General features: G+C 38.3%; 1 protein-coding gene across 2 annotated transcripts in view; it reads left to right on the forward strand.

Annotated features, from left to right (window-relative positions):
• Window positions 1–864: 864 nt before the first annotated feature.
• CALCRL (calcitonin receptor like receptor) overlaps window positions 865–19,733 on the forward strand; it is a 59,668-nt gene continuing 40,799 nt past the window's right edge. The window contains exons 1-2 of one of the 2 annotated variants that reach the window (XM_082763308.1): window positions 865–1,356; window positions 1,673–1,761. In XM_082763308.1, the coding sequence (XP_082619434.1) occupies window positions 1,712–1,761 (50 nt within the window). In that variant the 5' untranslated portion in view covers window positions 865–1,356; window positions 1,673–1,711. The remainder of the gene's footprint in view (window positions 1,357–1,672; window positions 1,762–19,733) is intronic. The other variant, XM_082763309.1, reaches the window with a different exon arrangement.

The raw sequence follows: 19,733 nt of genomic DNA on the forward strand, positions 1-19,733 counted from the left end.
GGTCCTAGAAGCACCAACATTCATATACCAAATGAATATTAAACTCATGTGCCTGCTCTTACAGTGATCCTAGATTGTGATTTCACCATTCATACTATCTGGTGGTCGTATGAACTTAAAGTACTCCTGCCCCTCTTTCCTCTCTTTCTGTCATTCCTGACCTGCTGCGCTTTTTTGTTTGTTTGTTTGGTTGGTTTGGTTTTTGGCTGTTTTTATCTTTGGAGAAAGGACTTTCGATGGCAAGACAAGTTCCCTCACCCAGTTCACATTCTACTAATGTTTCTGCTGATAAGACAGTGGATTGACAACAGGTAGTGAGAAGCAAGCAGAAATACTTCAGCTTGTTTCGTGAGCAAACTAAACTGTTATCATTTTGATGAGCACTTACAAAACCATTACACCTGGGGACACGTCCCATTCAGATTCCTAGTTTCTAGTTAGTATTTGTGCTTACTGCTCCATGAACCTGCATTTGTCCAACACAGCATGCCATGTGTGCACAGCAACTGTATTGAAGAGCACACCTTTAATACACGTGCCTGTAGCACAGGTACCAGCTGTACAAAGAGCAGGTAATAAACGTCCTCAGGGAAACACTTTTAGGTGCTGATATGAACTTCTTGAAGCCAGTGTAAGGGTTGTCACCAATGCTGTTTTGTCCTCAGTCGTGGCAGTTTTTAAAGCAGGCAGCTGGTACCTGCTGCCTTGAGATCAGGGGCATTTCAAAACGCAGCTGGGACTTCTGTGCAGCACTCCCCTTCCTGCCGCCTTTTCTCCACCCCCGATACTTCAAAGGTTTATTTACCTAAGCATAACATTTCCCTTGAGTATAAAACGAAGCGGTACTTTCAAATTTAAGCAAGTGCCTACGTTCAGCTCTGCTCTGAGCCGCAGCACAGCTCTGGCCGTGGAAGCGTGCCTCCGTGCGGCTTTGCCCTGCCGGCTGGGCAGGAGCAGCCCCTCTCCTTGTGGCGGAGAGGGGCACGGCGCTGCTTACCCTGCGCGCTGCCCCGGAGGGGCTGAATCCCACCTCCTGGCTCTGCCCCCCGCTTCCCACCGCTTCGGCATCCCCCCGGAGCTCCTCGCCTTGCCGGGGCCGTGCCGTCGGAGCCGGAGAATCTGAGGCAAGGCGGGCTGCGGGCGGGGTCTGGCTGATGTAACAGGAAGCCCCGCTGGCTGCCTGCCGCCGCTCCCCGCTCCCCGTCCCCAGCTGAGGCGCTCCCGCTGCTGCCCGAGCAGCGCCGCGCTCCGCCGGGCGCCACTGCCCCGCAGCCAGCGGCACCAGCGAGCTGCCAGCCGCCGGGAGAGCAGGAAAGCCGAGGCAAAGCCAGCCAGAGCCCACCAGAGTTGAGCCTGGTGAGTACGCAGCCAAACGGTCCTGTTTTTTTTTTTTACCTAAAACCGTTTTTTATTTTTTTTCTGTGCCGACTGAAGGGATCCGGGCTTAGCGCCGTTGCGTGCTTTTCCCTGGGGTCTGCGGGGAAAAAGGGGTAGGAGGAAAAGCCACCTTCATTTGTAAGCGCTGTGCTGGTTTTGGAAGTAGTGGTGCTGTATAGATCCTCGAGGAAGTGATCAATGATAGGGAGAAAGGGAGATAAAAATACCCTAATCAGCACTTAAAGGATTCTGCCTAAAACCGTAATATTAGCTAACCAAATTTCTGTCGTTGCAGCTGGAGAGAATTAGAGACATATGGGTTTGAAAAGGGTCCATGAGACTAATTCAATACAACTGGAGCTCTTTCAAGAGAGGACGAATTAGGTGATAAACTTGTTTAAATTTTCTTACTGAATATTCCTTTAATCTTATTGATGTTATTATACCGGAAAGAGATTGTATTTGAATTATTTCATAATTAGGTTTTGTGCTGTAATTACATGACTGAAAAGATGAAGCTCCTGTTTTGTCTGGACTTCCTATTTGCTTGAGAAAAAGTTAGCTTGAGTTTAGTGCTTGTGCGTGTGCTGGGGTGTTACTGCTGAGATTTTTCCCACACGCACCAAACTGATTTATTGAGGGTTGGCTGTCTACTATTTCATTGCCTTGGGAAACTATTGGCCAGGGGGAAGTGTGTGGTTCTGTGCTTTCCAGTACAGAGTTAAGAGGGTCATGCCACTTCTTCATCTTTCCAAAGCTGATGTGGTACCCTCAGTTTTTACAAGTCCGGTTGTGTTATTGTGATGATCCCTTTTGCTACGTGTAGTCATTTGCTTGTCTGTGTAAGCAATGGATCTGCGGAATCAGGAAATCTTATTTCTGAAAGATAGTTAAGAAACAATGTAAATGTTAAATCCCACTTGGATTTGATCTGCAGTGATTCATTTAGTCATCCATATATTTCTACAGGGGCTGAGACTGAAATAAAAATAGCTGTTTTGTTACTTTCTACCTTAAAAAGTCGTGCCAAATATGTTGGGGCCAGATTTTGCTCCTACAGTTGTGCCAATGACAAGTCTTTCCAGTCACATTGTGCATCCTGGGGATCTTGTCATTCATTTGCAGTAGTAATGTATACAACAATTTAAAGCTGTTTGGACTGGTAATGTGCTAAAAGCCTGATTGTTGTGCTCTAAGGTCCTTTCAGTGGGTTGAAAGAAGACACGCTAGTTCTGGATAAACGTGAACGAGACCAGATTTGAATCCGTGTGTTTTCTTTCAAAATACACATGCTGCTACACTGTCTGAAATGCTCAACTAAAAGTAATGATTGGTATTTCCATTATACTTCTGCAATCTACTGATACTGTCAATGACTTTGCTGCATCAAATCTCATAATCTTTACCTAGCTTCAAAGATCTTCAGCACAAAAGGCACTTGATGGTACTAAACCAAACAAGATGGCACTTGAAAAAAATGTTCATGTTGTTTTAATGATTAGTGCAGTAGGAACAATGGTCTTCAGAAGTATTTCAGCTAGATGATTGAAGTTCTTGCCGTATGCTCTTCTCAGGTAACTAGTTTAGGTTTGGTGGCACTGCCTACATGTGAAGTGTTAGACGTTTATGTATTCTGATACCAGAACTGACAGTATTTGCAGACAAAGTAAAGGCAGTGACAGGGTGATGATGTAGAACAGTTTGACTGCATGTTTTAGTGTACAAAACCAAGTACCTGAATATATAGCTTGGGTTGCAAGTTCATGGGTTGCATTATGTCTGTCCTGTTCAAATGTTGCTGTACTCCAAATTCCCGATCAGCTAGAATCTTGCTCTGCATTAAGAAATGTAATGTTTGTCCCTTTGAATAGGCTTTTCCTGATAGAGGCACAACTGTTGGAATCCTGACCCGCTGAGAACTAGTGGGAATTTTTCCACTGACTGTCAAAAGGGCAGGATACTCCTCAATGTGGGTATTTTTATTGAAGGATTTATTTCATGTGGTTATAGACATTATCCATCCATTAACTGACGTACTGTGATCTATTGGCAGCTGTGTTTTTGATAACTTCCATCACTTTTGAATGCTCAATCTGTAAAACACAAATCTGCATGTCTTGTTCTTGGTGACTAGTGACTTACCTGGCTAAATAACAGGGTTTACTCAGGGAGAGCAGTACCGTTCTGTGGGCTAACTGAGTCCTGTGATCCAGCTTTAGACAAGGATACAGGTAAGAACAAAACCAAAGGAAGAAAAGCACTGATACACTTCTTTTGCTGCTACTATAATTACTTAGTTCTATATTCTGTGCATTTCAGTAAGTTGGCTGCTTCCAACAACACTTGTAGCATGTGCAAGAGCTGGGTAGGACTGGGCCAACAAGGGTCTATGAAATCATACAGATAAAGGATTCAAACCAGTCCCGTCATTTGGAAGAAACTATTGCTATCGATATGTTTTTAATAGTAAAATGTACACAGTGGTAGTTTAGAAGTATATATCTAATCACTCCTTTGGTCAGTACTGGTCATAGGATTAGCTATTATGACGGAAACTGGTGGAATTTCTCCAGTGAGAGGTCTGAGTCTGAAGTTAGGAAACAAAATAGAATTTCTCTTTAAGAAGTTGTTCCGATCTGTTCCCAACGTGTTTACAGTGTTCTTGATCTGCTAGCAAAACTCCTTCAGTGCTTCTGATCAGCAGCCACTCCGACAGAGCACGTTCGCTGTACGGGCACTACCGCAGTGTAAGGGCCCCCTCTGTTGTGAAGGCGTCTGTAGCTCTGCCACTGGGTTTCAGATGTCGGAGTTGCCTCAGCTGAGCTTTGCACTCGCTTAGTTGCTCATGTAACTGTTATAGCAAATTGTCAGAACTCTGGACTTCACTATATCCTTATGTTATTTTTGTTATTTAATTATGTGCAATATATCTATCTTGTGCCGATTTTTTTTCCTAATGTGTCAGCTAAAGAGGGAACATGCATGTTTTGAAAGAGACTTAGAAAGTAAGTTTTAAACCTTATTCTTCATTTAGAAAGCTGTGAATCATGTCAGCTTTTTAAATTGAACACGTTTGAATGTTGTTTTAATATTTAGAAGAAAAAGGAGAAAGCAAGCCTTTTTTTCCCATTTTTTTTATAATCACATTGATAATACTAGTGTGTTGACAATATCAGCATAAAAATTAAAAGCCATTAAGTGTAATGCATTGCACAAAGAGCAGCAGAAGTTAGCCTATTACTTAGTTTCAGGGAGAATTCCACAGCCAGTGCAGTACAATGCAAGGTCTTCTTAATATGTTTATTTCCATTATTTTCTTTCAGCAGCATTTTTTCTTTTTGTTCTATTTTAGAACTAAGACAAAACTGGAAGGCTAAATTTTAGCATTTTCATTCAGTTATGTTTTCACTATTATCTCTCATGCATATCTGCTTTGGTCTCCCAAGCTTGTTTATACTGTTTACATTTTCCCAGCAAAGTCATTCTTTTTCTGCCCTAGTTCTATGCAAACACTTTCAATCATTGCTGCAGCATATGCTGTCCAAAAGAGCAGAAATGATTTATTTAGAGTTGCTTTTCCTTGGAAAGATGCATTAGAAATCCATTTAAACAAATGTAATGCATTAAAAAAAGACTTTCCATGAGAGTAGCGATGTATTCACTACAAGAAAGAGAAAACAGATTTTTTACTTGTGTAAATTTGTATGTTTCTCTGATGCTATTACCTTTTAATGTAGCATAAATGTCACCCAAGGCTTTTGGGCACTTTTGGCCACTATAAAGCTTTAGCTGACAATTAGCATACTACTTGGATTTAAAAAAAAAAAAAAAAAGTCAATGTTATATTTCTGGATTTATGCCTGGAGCATGCAGCCCTTATTTAAAGAAAAAAAAAAAATCCCAATTAGAATTAGTGACAGAGTTTTGTTTAATGAAACCCATACCAGTCACTCTGACTTCATATGTAATGTCAAAGACAAGGAACTGCACACTGTGATTAGTGAATTTTATTTTATTTTTTTCCAAGCTACTACTTCAAATGCTGTGGTATACCATCAACTGCATTTAGGTTGAAGATAAATTTTTTTAGGAACTAAAAAGGTATTGCTTTCAACATATTCTTTGATAATTCCGCACTTGAAAAATGTATACACTTGATGCTTCGATGAGCATAAGGTGTCACTTTTTACATTGTACCTCAGGTTTTTGTCTCCCCTAGTAGAGTGGTAAAATCTTAGAAATTCATTTGAATACGTTTTGTTTTAGAGTGGCAATGCTGGTAGAGTTTCATTAAAGTAAAGCAAACGATGTACTGAGCAGATACTTGTTCTACACAGACTTATGTGTTTTAGGCTTTAGTTGTTTGTTTGGTTTTTTTTCTTTGTTATCAATATTATGAGAAATGCATATAGTTTGTCTCCCCATGTTGTTGTGCTCCACAGTCCTTCCTAAATAGAAATGAAAAATATATATGCATCAGGTGTGAATAAGACATCTAGATGTCATACTGCTTTCCTCTACTGTTGCATTTATGTATTTATTTACTGTCCTAAATGTAGCAAAAAAAAAGTGACTTAATACATTTTCTTCATTTTTTTAACAAAAGGACATGGTTTTGCACAGATTATTCTTAAACGTTCTGTATAATGGGGAGATCTGCCCTTTTGTTTCTGTTAGTGAAATCCAGCAGGTGTCACTCTGGGGATTAAGTAAGGAATATTTCACAAGCAGATATAAACTTGGTTGGGAGATACTGAATGTATAAGTATTTATTCCAGTATATTTTTCCAGAGTAGTTTTTTTTTTGCCCATGGCATTTTCATTTTTCAATATATTTTCTAAATTACTTGATTTAACATATGCATTAATCCTTCTGAGTATCTGTTTGAACGTGAACAATGAAACATTAGTTCAGTGAGAAGTTGTACTCATAGGTGTCAAACTGGAAGCATGAACGGGAAATTAGTTGAACGTTGCCTTTATGATAATAAAAAATGCTTTTTCATCTTCCCTGGGAATCAAAATTATTCTTTTTGTCAGTGGAAATTCTAGTTGCACAAGTAGTATGTTTATTTGTTAAAGCAGTCCGCGTATTGGTTTTTATTTATATTCAAAAATGGTATTATGGGGCAGTTAACTATACAGAGTTTCATAGTAATCATCTTTGGAGAAAGGAAACTTTCACAGTGCACCTACTTGCTAGTATAAGAAAGCCAATGATGTATTTTTTTGTAATGAAAATAAGGGCTTATTTGTTGATTGCACAAAGTGTTCCTCTAGAAAGCAGAGTAACGTGTTTGTTGCATTTTTGTGGACTTTAACTTAAGCGTATAACTCGGTAGTCTATGGAATAGGAACATAATTGTTATGAACTTGTGGGTTTCTAGAGGGAATCCTTGCTTATTTCCTGTACTGTGTTAATGCCTTGTACTGAGACAAATACTCAGCCGGCAGCTTTGGAAGGCAATGCACATGTCTCTTTTCAACTAGAAAAAAGCTGGATTTCATAAATACATGTGTGTATATATGCATACATATATGTGTATATATATATGCATAGTGCAACATATATATTTTACACTTAAAAAAAAAAAAAAAAATCAGTTATAGGACTTATAACCTCAAGCCTCTTTAAACAACTCGGTTTCCTTTCTCTCACTTCTTTCTCCTGTTTAAGACCCATCCTGTTCCGTTTTTTATTCTATTCCACTTCCTTTCCTGTGATGACTCTGAATGAGTCACTTTGCCAGGCATTAAGAATGTGGCTTGACAATATTTCCAACAGCTTATCCTACACTGGCTCATGCAGATGAAATTAACCTCTGCCTTATCCTTCCTTTCAAAGAGAAATGTCTGTCTTCACGCGTCTAGTTTCTTGGAAGGGGAAGGTGGGGTGAGAACCCTTTCCATAAATGACTATATATTGAAATTCATAGTCCTGTTCCTTGAAAAGCTATTCTTAAGAACAACAGATGTGTGTGCTATAGCTGACTAGCGAGATCAGTAACCTTTTTTTAAATTGATTTAGTATTCTCTTGGGAAAAAGTCAGTTTAAACAAGTTCAGGAAAGCCAAAATTAAGGCTCCTTCCTGATGGCTGTCCAAGTGCTCTCTGCATGGACACTACTCTGCATTCTCTCTTTTTTTTTTTTTTTAATAAATTGTGTTGTTTATTGCATCATAATACATTGAAGGCCACCATGATTGTGCTTTCTTGTATGTGGCTAGCAGCAATCGGAAAAACCACATACTTAACACTAAGTGGGTACTTAGACACTGAGCTAAATTGTAGCCCTTCTTGTGGTTACTTGAATGCCAGTGCAGTTGGGTTTTGGGGGGTTATTGCATTTTTTCCCCCTTCTGGTAGTTGTTTGGTTTTTGTTTGTTTTTTGTTTGTTTTGGAAGAGTGGGTAAGGAAGCTTTCTTTTTTTAAAGGTTTCTAGTCAATTAATCGTATCTGTGCATCAGGAAATAAAAATCTTTGTGCTGAAAACAAACAAGGAAAAGTGTAGTCTTAGAGAAGAGTAACTGGAAACCAATGAGCACATGAGAGTAAGAACTCCCAGCAGGTTGAACGCAGCTATTGCAGTGTTCTGATTGCCCTGCAGAGCTGTCGAATCTGCAGTAGCTGGAAGATCAAACAATTCTGTTTTGGAGTACAACTAATGGGTATTCATTTATATTCATTTAAATTCATGTTCAATTTCTCATACAGGAAGTGCTTAATTTCTGACTAAAGGTGGTTTGAACAGTCTTCAGATCTTGACAGTGTTGTTCTTAAAGTGACTGCAGAGATCACAGTCCTGTCTTACAGGAGCCTTATGTCGTTCCCTGCATTCTGGATGCACTATCTCAGCATTTGCAGAGTTCCTAGGAAACTACGTAGAAAAACGTAATTCAGATGTTTTTAACCTTTTAACGTGAACCATTGTGGCAGCTGCTGGGCTTGCCCCTTTCCCTGTTCCCCCCCTCCAAATATTTCAGAAGAGATTGTAAAAATCACGTTTCTTCGGTAGAGCAGATCCCTCTTCTAAAAACTATGCATGCAATCCAAGGGCAGAATGCAGCCTATGTAGTTTAACTGTGCACTTTTTTATTTAGAGCTACGGAGATAACATGGTCTGCTGACATGCTAAGCTTTTCTCAGAGTCACATTACAGCCCATGAAGGACATGGCAGTATTTCAGGGTTTGTTGGAAGGATGGCAAAATTCTTGCACCATCTCTGTGGGGGCACTGGGGCACCAGAGCATGTTAATGTACGCTGCCTTCTATAAGATTAAGTGTACACAGGCAGGGGGAAGTCAGCACCAGAATAACCCATATTGATTGCTGATTTTAGGGCTCAGTTGCAATAAGCTCTCTAAACTCGACTAGACAAGGGGAGAAAAGATATTTTTGAAATGTGTTTTATCCACTGAAGACAAAATGACATGACAGACAGTTCTGGTATGACAGACAGTTACCTGTGGTAACTCAGCCTCCTCAGGGAACGTACATTTGCCAAATCAAAATGTTCAAAAACAGCATGAAGGATTGGCTTAAGAAGTCCCACAGAAGTTTTTCTTTTCTATTCTTTTTACAATTTCTTTAGCTTGTTTCCTGGATTTCCAAGCTTTTATAGTAAGCTCCTATAATCTTACACATTCATAGCTTTGAAACAGAACAGTTGTCCAGGTCTGCAGCCTAAGGCACTCAGCCTTTCTTGAGCACTAAGTAACAGTAAAATAATAAAATCTCATAGCAAGGGAGATAAAAAGATGGAAGGAAAGAAAATTGCACTCACGCAGAAATATATCTGAATTAATCAGAATGTGGTTCCCGTAGGAAAGTAAATGGCAAACAAATTGGTAAATGAAATGATGTTACTTTCAGTGTCACCTCCTACCTGCAGGGAGAAAGCTGAGCCAGGAGCCAGCCTTTTCTTTACCTACATTGTCATTTGTAAAAACTGAAAGATTCCTTCAGATGGCAATAAATCTGTGTTTGCAGTTAGATGTATGACAGGAATTAGCAGTAGGATTGCTAAATTAATTGTCTATTCATTATTTTAATTCGGTACCAAAAGCAGGTGTACAGTACATGAGAGAGTTAAGATGCCAGTAACCGCTGTGGTAAGCTAGCTCCTAGTTTTTCACACAGTGAAGGTAAAACATCCAGTTGCCACATATAGAGGACTCTTAATATCATGTCTCTTCTTCACCTGTGCAAGTGAAAGAATCTTCCTATTTTTGCTACTGTGCTGGTTTTGTTGTTTTGTAAGGCTCCATATCCAGATAACAGATCATTCAAAACTTGTCTCAGTTTGCCAGGGTCTTTTTCTCACCTCAGCTATGGGCTGTGATTTGTGCACGTGCGATTCAACATTTCTTTGGTTCCTTTGCTGCCATGCATCCGCAATTAAAAAAAAATTGCTGAATGAGAGTAATAGAGAGGAACAATGGACTATTACAGGATGTTCAAGACAGGGTCATTACAGTGTATTTTCTTGCTCAATCCTGTTATGAGCAAACTTAGTATTTACCAGCTTGCTTCATTTGTCAGCACCGTATCATTAGTATGGTAAGGCTACAAACAGCCCATTTTCTAAGTTCAATTTGATGAAATAAACCTTTATCTAATATCTCTGTAGAAAGTGGCTTTTCTAGATTCATAATAAGTGTATATACATGGCAAGTATTCAGTATTTATTTGTCATCATTAGTAATGACAAGAAGGGTGGATAAAGTAATAAGAAGAGCCAGGAAATGCTTCACTATCAAAGGGCTAATTAGTTCTAGTATATTGAGCAAAATGAAGTTGCAGAAGCTTATGATGGGCTGTTGAATTTAAAAGTCCAGAAAATCTTTTAAAAAACAAATGTTTTGCTTTTGAAGTTTGAAAACAGCTCATTTACAGTACTGTTTTCCAGAGGATTTTTTTCAGTCATTTTTAACATTTGGTGTCCATAGGGTCAGTCTGTTTTAAAAGGTGAAGGTAAGAAGTAGCAACTATAGGGCCTTTCAAGCAACTGTGGATGGTTTATGTCCTGTGATTAAAGTCACACTTCTCCAGCTGAAGGACACCCACAAATGGTCACAGTTGCAAGTATTTAAAGAAAGTGTCAAGCTAATGTGAAATAAGGAGATCAAGCAAGAGATTCTGTCACATCTGGGAGGACACAAAATTGGAATTGGGATCCAGGGATTAGTAGAGTAGATTAGTTACCAGTCCACAGGGATTTGGGATGCTGATGAAAATTGCATGTTTTCAGCATTGTATGAGAATGTCTTAGTCTTTAATCAAGATGTGTCTTTTTCTTAGATGTAAAAATGGTTTTTGGAATAAACACAGCCTAATTTGGAATAGCCGTGTAATAGAGGCTATGGAATGGAAAACTAAGGGTACTGTAGGTCAAGTTTTGAGGTTAGCAGAACTGTGAAGGGAAGTCTGTCTGGCAGCAACATTTCCTACAGCAAATCTCAGTGCTGCCTTCTCTTGCACAGATTCTTTCTGCATGCAAGGAGGAGGGGGTGGAGGAGTCAGCCACTATATGAATATCTATATGAGTCTGGTTCTTGCAGAATAAGAGACACATTAACTGATGTGGAGTGTCAGTGAATGAGATTTGAATTAATGCTACACATCAGAAGCTTTTCCAAACTGTACAGTTTTTTTCCAGCTGGACAAATGGCTCACTGGAAGTGTTTAGAGATGAACTGTTTTCCTTCAGCTCTCTGGCTCCATTTGGATTTTGAATATTCAGTCCTTCAAAATCCTTCAAGTCACAAGTAGAATACTCATACAGTTCCATGTACTTAGTGGAACTATATGGGTGAGATGCAGAGCACAAAAAAAAAAAATGCCTAGGGCTTGTAAAGCCATCAGCTATTTGAAGGGAGTTGGTGTAGGGGGGGGGAAACAGTGACTGGCAAGAAAGCATCAGAGAGAAAGTATGTGTGGCAGAAAATGTCTGCTGGCTTCTGGGTCCATGGTACCACTAGTTTTGAAAGGTGAGCCGTAGTGGGTACTCAGGAATTTCTTGCTACATCCAATGTTATTATCTGTTTAACAAAGAATATCAATCTACCACTTGGCAGAGGAAGGAGAATGTGCATTACTTAATGTAAAAATGAAACAACCAATAAATGCTAATTAACGATATTTCGGTGGCAACACAGTAGTTAATGTGTTCCTCCTGAAAATAATCTTACATGCCTGTAAGCAAGCAGTATTTTGAATAGAAATATCTCCAAGAAATGCACATGGACTTCCAGAATCAGTTTGGGAGATTCTGAAAGGAATGCTTAAATGCACTTAGAGGGTTGAACATGTGAAAATGATTACATATGATGTTGTTTGCTTGTTATTTTTCTTTAAATCAACTGGGTTTTCTTAGACAGTGACCAGTTGCAAGAACACTAGATTAATTAGGTTTATGTCATCTCACTAAGAAAGGGACCACAAAAGTGGTTTAAAAAAAAAAAAAATCTGTTGGTTTGCTTTCCCTGTGGGGTTCCTCATTGTTGAAAGTCTCTCTCTTGACTTATTCCCCAAAACAGAGAGATGGAAACACCTCTCACCTTCCTAGGCTTCTATCTTGTGCTGTAATAGATCTAGAAATCACTGAGTCATACCAAGTTGCACAAGGGGACAGTGTTCATTGTGTCACAGATATCAGAGTTACATGAATTCAGTGGAGATACAAGGTATATACTTCCACAGAGAGTAACATTAAGAAAATATAAAAAATGTTGGCCTTCCTTACCACAAGTGAGCCTTAAAGAATCATCAGAAATTTTCTGGCAATGATTGAAACCAAATTTATTTTCAGATTGGTTCTACTTTTGGAGATTAGGTTTATACATAAAAACATGGAAAAGGCTTTCATATACAATTATGTTTACTGTTTCAATTATTTTAAATAATAATAATAATAATAAAAATAATAGTGGGCCTTGATTGTAAGCATACTCAGGTAGAGTATGAATGATTTCCAGAGGGGGGTGAACCTCAGCTTGTCACAGAGGGACAGTTGTTTCCTGGTATTGGGAACTTGGTTAACAACTTCCAGTGTTTGAAGATGCCACGGGTCATACAGATTCTGTGTGTTTGCAGCCTTTGGGCTTAACAGGAAGGTCACCAAGTTATCGGGCAACTGCTGTCTGTTTGAAGAGATTCAAATGCCTTTCCTGCCCTGCTGTTGGGGTGCCTCAGCTTTCAAAGAGAAAACAGTGCTGCCCCTGTAAGTTTACCACTATCCAGACCTTCTTCTAGCTAAAAACAGCAAAAGAGAAGTTGAACTTCGCATTTATTTCATTCTCATTTCCTTTGTTTTCTATTTGATTCCATAGGCTTTGTTTTCATCTAGCATAGTCTCTGTGGAGCAAGTAAATACATCTTCACTCTGTTTTGTTTCCTTTTTCTGTGCTCTGAGAGTCTTAGACTGCTGCCTTTCCAAAGGCAGCATCCCCAAATCTTTAGAATAAGGATTTTCACTTCTCTGCAACTCTCTGAAAAAGCTTACTGTGTTTTCCACCCATAACCTGAAAGTATATATTGTAATGAAACAGAACATAGAGTAACCCTTCTCCACCAAACCTATATGGACAGTGCAAAGGGTGGTTAAGCCAGAAACCACCTTCTTCCAGTAGATTTTTTGATTTACTTTATCCTTTTATACTTTACACTTTTATACTTTTATACTTTATTGCATGACAGCATGGTTATCAGAAGACCTATTTCTAGGTTGCATGTCTTCTGAAGAACTACGAGATACACATCTGGAAATGGTAGTTATGTGGTCAACTGCAGGGATGTAACTACCTCTTTTTCTCTAGCCAGCCTTGAGGGATAATTAATACAAAATTTAGTGGTTTTGTTTTGTTTCTTTCAAAATGTAGCAAGCATTTTATCGTTACTGTTAGAAGGTCCCTTTTCACAGCATTTCAATGAATTAACATTTTTTTTCTTGTTTTGTTTAAGAAAGGTAATGTTTGCAACAACATCCTGTTTTATTTACCAGTGATATCTGTAAGCTGCAGAAATCCTGTGTGTGAAATCACAACACAGTGCTCAAGAAAGGGGACAAAAATCCTTGATGTTTATTAGAAAACCACTTGATAACAAAACAAGTAGAACTGTGACTACTGCCAGGTGTGGTTTATTGTAAATAACATCAACAAATACGTTTTCAAAACTTGAAAGTGTTTCAAATGAAATCAGTCTTCTCTTGCCTTCTCCAAAACCCAAGCTGTACCCTATTGCACATTGGTGAGGAACAGGGAAAGAGACTTGTATTACTGATCACTCTTTGAAGTTCACACGCCTCTTCAGTTCCTACTCTTTTGCTGGTGTTGGAATCAAAGAACAAAAATATTATGGAAAAAGGCTGCTCTTGCATTTTTTCTGGCAAGCTTATAACCTGGGAGTATCTAAAATATCATGAGAAAGCATGTTCTCATGAGATTCCTGTCCAAATTTCCAGACCCACAAATCTGCAACAGTTATCCAAAAAAGTGGATACGGCTGTACAGTTACAGCAGAACTTGTGTTTGGACTTTGGTGTTTTTGGTGGTTTTGTGTCTGTGGTGTTTTTTTCTTTTTCCCAGTACTTCCATTGTCCCTTTTTTCTTTCATAATTTTAGCTATTTCTTATTCTTTTCCTCTTGTCTGCTCAATAAAATAGCTATGCAAGAATTTCCTTTGTCCTTTTCTCAAGTTCATGTTTTGAATAAGCGATTGATCGTTCTCTGTTCTAATAAAAATAGGTGTCATTTTTATGAGTAACACCGTTAATTTCAAGTGAAGTTTGGCAGCATTGCAGTCCATTTGCAGAATGAAATCTCTCTTCATATTTATTTTCTCTGAATCTCTACTGAAGGTTAATGCAAGTTAGTGGGTAGCTACTGTTTAAGAGAAGATTTTTTTCTGTGCTTAGTTTCAGGTAGATTTAATACTGAATTTGCATGTTATTGATATATCAAGTTATCTTTACTAACAAGTCTTTTCTAGGTTTTAATGTTTAATAGTTTTTGACAATCAACTACTTTGTTCAAATATTACTCTAGAAGTATAATACATGCCGAAATAACGTTAGAAAATCCAAGTATGAACGTAGTGCCCACCATGAGCTACCAGCTATTTTGCTAGATGGTATAAGCGATGCAGTTGTCAGTGTTATTGCTGTGTTAGTATTCATCAGTAATTAACTCTATTGGTTAAACAAGAGCACTCAGAGACCATGTTATCATTCTAGCAGAACCCTGCCAAGCAGCTGGTGCTTTTTCTTGTTTTTGTTTTCAAGGAAGTAGGATTGAACTTGCTGGAACAGTTTCTCATCACTCACTGATAAAAATCAGTAAACTTTAATCATTGAAAGAACAACACTTTTTTGACACACAAAATACATGTTCTGCAATGCTAAGTCCTAATAATAGTTCATTAATTCTATAATAGCCAAACTAATAAGATAACTACGGTATAAATTTTATTTATGACATTAGCAGCCGTAGTCTCCTAAAATAGTCTGATGATTACTTATGCTTAGATCAATTTGTTTTTTAGGAGGAAAAATTATTTCCCAGTGTGATGAATATGAGGGGGAAAAAATGGTCAGCATGACTTGCGACAAAAAATGTATTAGTGTTGTTTTATAATTTATCTTCACTTAGTTATATGTATTTTTGTGGGCAGAGTGTACTTCTGTAGCACCTATGTGCTGTTGCATCTGCTCCAAGGAACTATTTGCATATCGGAGTAGTGTTCCCCAAATTCTTCTGTCAGGTGAAAGACTTATGAAACTATATTCACTGTGAATAAGGAAGGGAATATCCAGCTCTGGGTAGGTTGCTAGTGCCTTTTGCATTTTTGTCATCCTCAGTTCAGGAAACATTAATAAATTTTGTTTCAAATTCGTAGTTGTTAGATAAAGTACTGTGCCTGTGTGTACCCTGTTAAGAATAGGGAGAAACCTTCTTGCTCTTGGAAAAACATTAACTATACAGAAGCCAACACAGCTTATCCAGCTAGGCTGTTACTAATTTGATTGTGCTCATCAGTTCCTTGGGCTCAGGCTTCATACTTGAGCTTCAGCCTCAGCACCCTCCCAAGCCACCTAGCATAATACAGAATCTTTCTGTCCACTTGATGTGCAGATTTGCTACAGTAAAAACAACGTAATGAAAACCTTGTGCCTCCAAAATAAGTTATGTCAGAGAAGACCTGCTGCTAATGGTTTTTTCTCAGGGATCAGCTGGTTTAGGTATGTGCAATACATGGTTTATGTATTTGCAAGAAATTTGATTTTTATTTGGCTTTGCTCTTAATTTGTGAATCAGTTCCTGGCTGTTGCACCAAAGTGAATAAGTAGCTTAGTTTTCACAAATTTTAGGTGTCAGATAACACAGGGACTAGAAATTTACTGGCTTAAGCAGTTTCATGATGCTGATGGTCTTAATATTCGTACCATATATTCTATGTATATTAGTACAATGCAACTGTAGCTGTATCTTGAGAAATGCTGTAAAACTGCCAAACATGCAAAGTCTCCAGTAGATTAAAGAAAATGTGCAAGTTTGTTTACACGTACTGGGACTGAGCTCCCACCCTCACCTTTCCTCCAATCCTGATGTTTTTTTTTCTTATGTTTTTAGAAGTTTGGCTCCATAACAAATTGCTCATAAGACCAATTAATGTTGTGTGGAAACAGATGTTTTTGATTTGCTAGCAGTGACATGTTGTTTTCAGGGATCAGAATATCACAGGGCTGTTGCACTTTTGTAACGCGCCTCATGAGCTTTTCATTTATTTTAGATACGTAAAGCTGTTTCACAGGTATAATTAAGCTAGAACCTTTACACTCTAAATAGAGGATTTCTCGTCTTTAATCAGATCTAGGCCACTGAGCTTTAGTGTCCTTCTTTTGGCTTCTGTCCGTACCCTGCACACAGTGCTTGTTGAAATGGAAAAAGAAGTTTGCTTCACTTTAGGGAACTGAATTTATTTTTGCTATGTTTTGCATTAAAAAAGAAAAAAAGCAATTTATCCTTGATGGAACTTACTTATTACTCTGAAGCTCACATACCTTTATCTGACTACAGATTTAGTTAACGATGATAGTATATTATTATCCAGGCATTTGAAAAAGCCAGTGACTGAAAGCACTTGAAGGAAAGATCTTTTGTGTTTGTGCAAGCTATATTCTGGGCTATATAAAGTAACATAGTATTTTTTATAACTATCAGCTATTAACTGTGTTGACTTCCTTTTCCTCCTGGAATTAGCACAGAAAGGAAAGCATGTTTGTGTTTTGTTTAAAGCCTCGAACAACAACAGCTCCCTAACTTTATTTTTATATTTCTAAAGTTTACTTGATCATAAGTGACATAGGTCATCGTGACAAAATGCATGTTTGCCAGCTAGGCAGTAAGCTTTTTAACACTCTACAGCTTTTGTCCTCCAAGAATGGTAATAAAACCTATGTACAGTGACCATTTGGGTGTCTTGCATTATTCACGACAGGATAAGTTCTCACCAGCTACTCTAATCTTGCTCCTTTCTACACTAAGATGAGAAGAGAATTAGACCAATTATGTCATCATTTAGTGTTCTACATTTTAATCATCTTTGACACCCTCAGCATGGTAGTTACACTTCAAAGACTGTTTTCCCTTGTGATGGCATTAAGGGCTAGTGGAGCATAGAGAAGAGTAAAAGAAATATAGTCAGAGTTTCTGTAGTGAAGAAGCTTTGCAAGGAAGAGTCATAATTGCACCCAGGTTTCTCCTGAGCCAAGAGAGCTGACAACCCACAGAAGCACGTCAGGGGAGTAGCAATGAAGAAATGACAATATTGAGCAGCAGATTCTGAATGTCTAATTAAGTTGGGAAGAGAGAAATAGCACAGGGAGAATCCTAAGTGTGTGAAGACTCACATTCGTAGTTGTCTCAACATGTCTTTCCCTGCAGTTAAATCAAAAGACCCCAGTCAAAATTAGTTGTCTGATATACCAAAAATGACAGGATTTATAAACAGGTTTTCACAGTTCTAAAGAGCTCTCAGCTCAGTTGAGGGGGAATAAATTGTTGAGTGTTAATACTTGCCTTTAGAAATCTCAGATTTTTATAATTTAAGTAGCTCGTCTTTCTTACTTCAATAGTAGAAAATTTAGTAGAAATAAGAAATGATGTGCAAAACTAAGTTACTGAAGCATTGCAGCCCTTGCGATAAATGTAACTAATGCAGCAAAAGCACATCTCTAAAGAACAAAATTCTCAAATCTATAGCTTGGATAAGAGTTTTCTGCAATAATTCCTTAGTTATCCCCATAGGATGTGGTAGCTGCAGCTAGAATGAAGAATCCTAACAAACCTTAGGATATAGCAGCAAATACGTCATAACCACTTCTGCCAAGACACTAATCCAAATCCCACAGTGATCAGCTCCACCTATGTCACAGTCCTGTTGGAGGGAAAGGATGTTGCTTAGAGAAATGCACTTGAGCCATTTTATGATAGAAGATATATAGCTTCTCAATGAGGTTTTAATATAAATCAGAAGGTGTTATTTAAAAAATATATATATTGATTTATTTTTGTCTTTAAGCCTAGAGCAGGTTATCATAATGAAATGTTCATGTTATACTAGTAAGATGTGAAATGCAAGTGATACGGGAGTGATGTATGAAATAGTCTTTTTACAGCCATGGTTATTTGTTTGTTCCCTAGGAATACATGAGAACTACACAGTAGGAATTTTATAGAGGTCTACTACATACCGCTTAGCATCTTTCATACTTAAATACTATATAATTAAACTACAATTATATGAAGAGTCCATAAGCACTCAGAGCAGTAATGGATGATATTTGTAATACAATTCACACAGTTTTGGCTGTTGGAAGCTCCATTGTTAGGCTGCTGGCTGGGACTCAGGATATCCCTTACTGCTTTCAAAAAATCTCTTGAGTCCTTCATTTCCAGCTGAACAGTTACCAAAGGTCCATGGAAGAGTCCTTGAGCAAAACTTCTTAAACTTTAGGCAGCAATGTGAATGCTTCCTCTTTTTTTATTATTATTTATTTATTTATTTTTCTTTCCCCTCTTAATGCTAGATCTACTTCAACCTTTCTGTGATGAAAATATTTTATCTGAGAGAATTTCCAAATTGTTCAGGGGACTAACTGGGTTTCCAGCCTGGCCTTACTACAGCAATGTATGCCACTTCCCTTTGAATATACATTTCTTCATCAAATATTGTCTCTACAAAAACCTGTTTCTGTTGAGCTCTTTTAGGAAATGGAGAAGGGTGCTGGCCTACAGATTTTATAAGATAATACCTTCAGAGCTGCCATTTTATGACTGTTTGGCAAAGCCCAGCAGTGTCATTTGCAATCCCAGAAGCAAGCTGCTAACTTCAACAGATAATGGTACTGCAGTAAAACTAATCATCACTGCAAAAGGATGCCGCCCTTTCCTCCACCTCCTCTGTACTTTAAGACCACTTGAATTTGGTCACTTAAACTCTGGGAGGAGCTGTTTCCTGCAAAAGTGTCTCCATATTTCTGCATTTGTCAGTGTTTCTAGTGTACAGTGTTTTTTAAAAATAATATTTTTTTTTTTTAAAAGTGTATATAAACAGGATAAATTAAACACAGCCTGCAGTACTCCTCTACCCTAGTGATTGTTTTGATAGATTACAGTTGCTGGAAAACTGCACAAGTTGTTTCCAATGTTTCTTCAGCTGTCTTCTTGTTTCTTACAACCATGCCGTGAAGATATTCCACCTTTTTGTTGGAATCTCACCCAAAATTTTCATAAGGCTTTTCTGGCCCTTGTTGAGGTTTCTCTGAAAGTTTTGCTTACTGATTTGCCCTGCTTTGCACTCCCTGGAGGTGATCCAGCTTTTAAGTGTGACCCTCCCTGCCTTTTCACATGACCTTTGTTTTTGGGTTTTTTGATTTTGCTCCGAACATGTCATAGTGACTTTAGCAAAACTGCTAGGAAACCCAAAATGTAAACATGCTGTGTATTTTTATTTTTTTATGTTTCTTCCAAATTTCATTGTGGTTTTGGGGCTTTTTTTTTTTTTTTTTTTTTCTCTTCTGCTCTTTCGGCTAAGCGGTTCTTAGGGAAGCTGGCAATATGGGAAGGATTTCTGGTATTATGTGTTTGGGGTGGGAGGTGACTGCCCAAGTACACAGGCATCTACTACTGCCTGGAAGCAAACTATGCAGTGGTTACTTCCATGCAGGATACTCCAGAGACACTAGGGAAAGCATTGGCAACTGTCTCTTTACATTCAGGTCATCTCAAAGGGGCCTAGGAGCCTATGGGTAGGCAAGTGAACCCGGTCTCCAGGCTTGGTCTCTCTCATCGCA

Source organism: Aythya marila (genome assembly GCF_965140915.1).
Source record: "Aythya marila genome assembly, chromosome: 6".
Lineage (NCBI taxonomy): Eukaryota > Metazoa > Chordata > Aves > Anseriformes > Anatidae > Aythya > Aythya marila.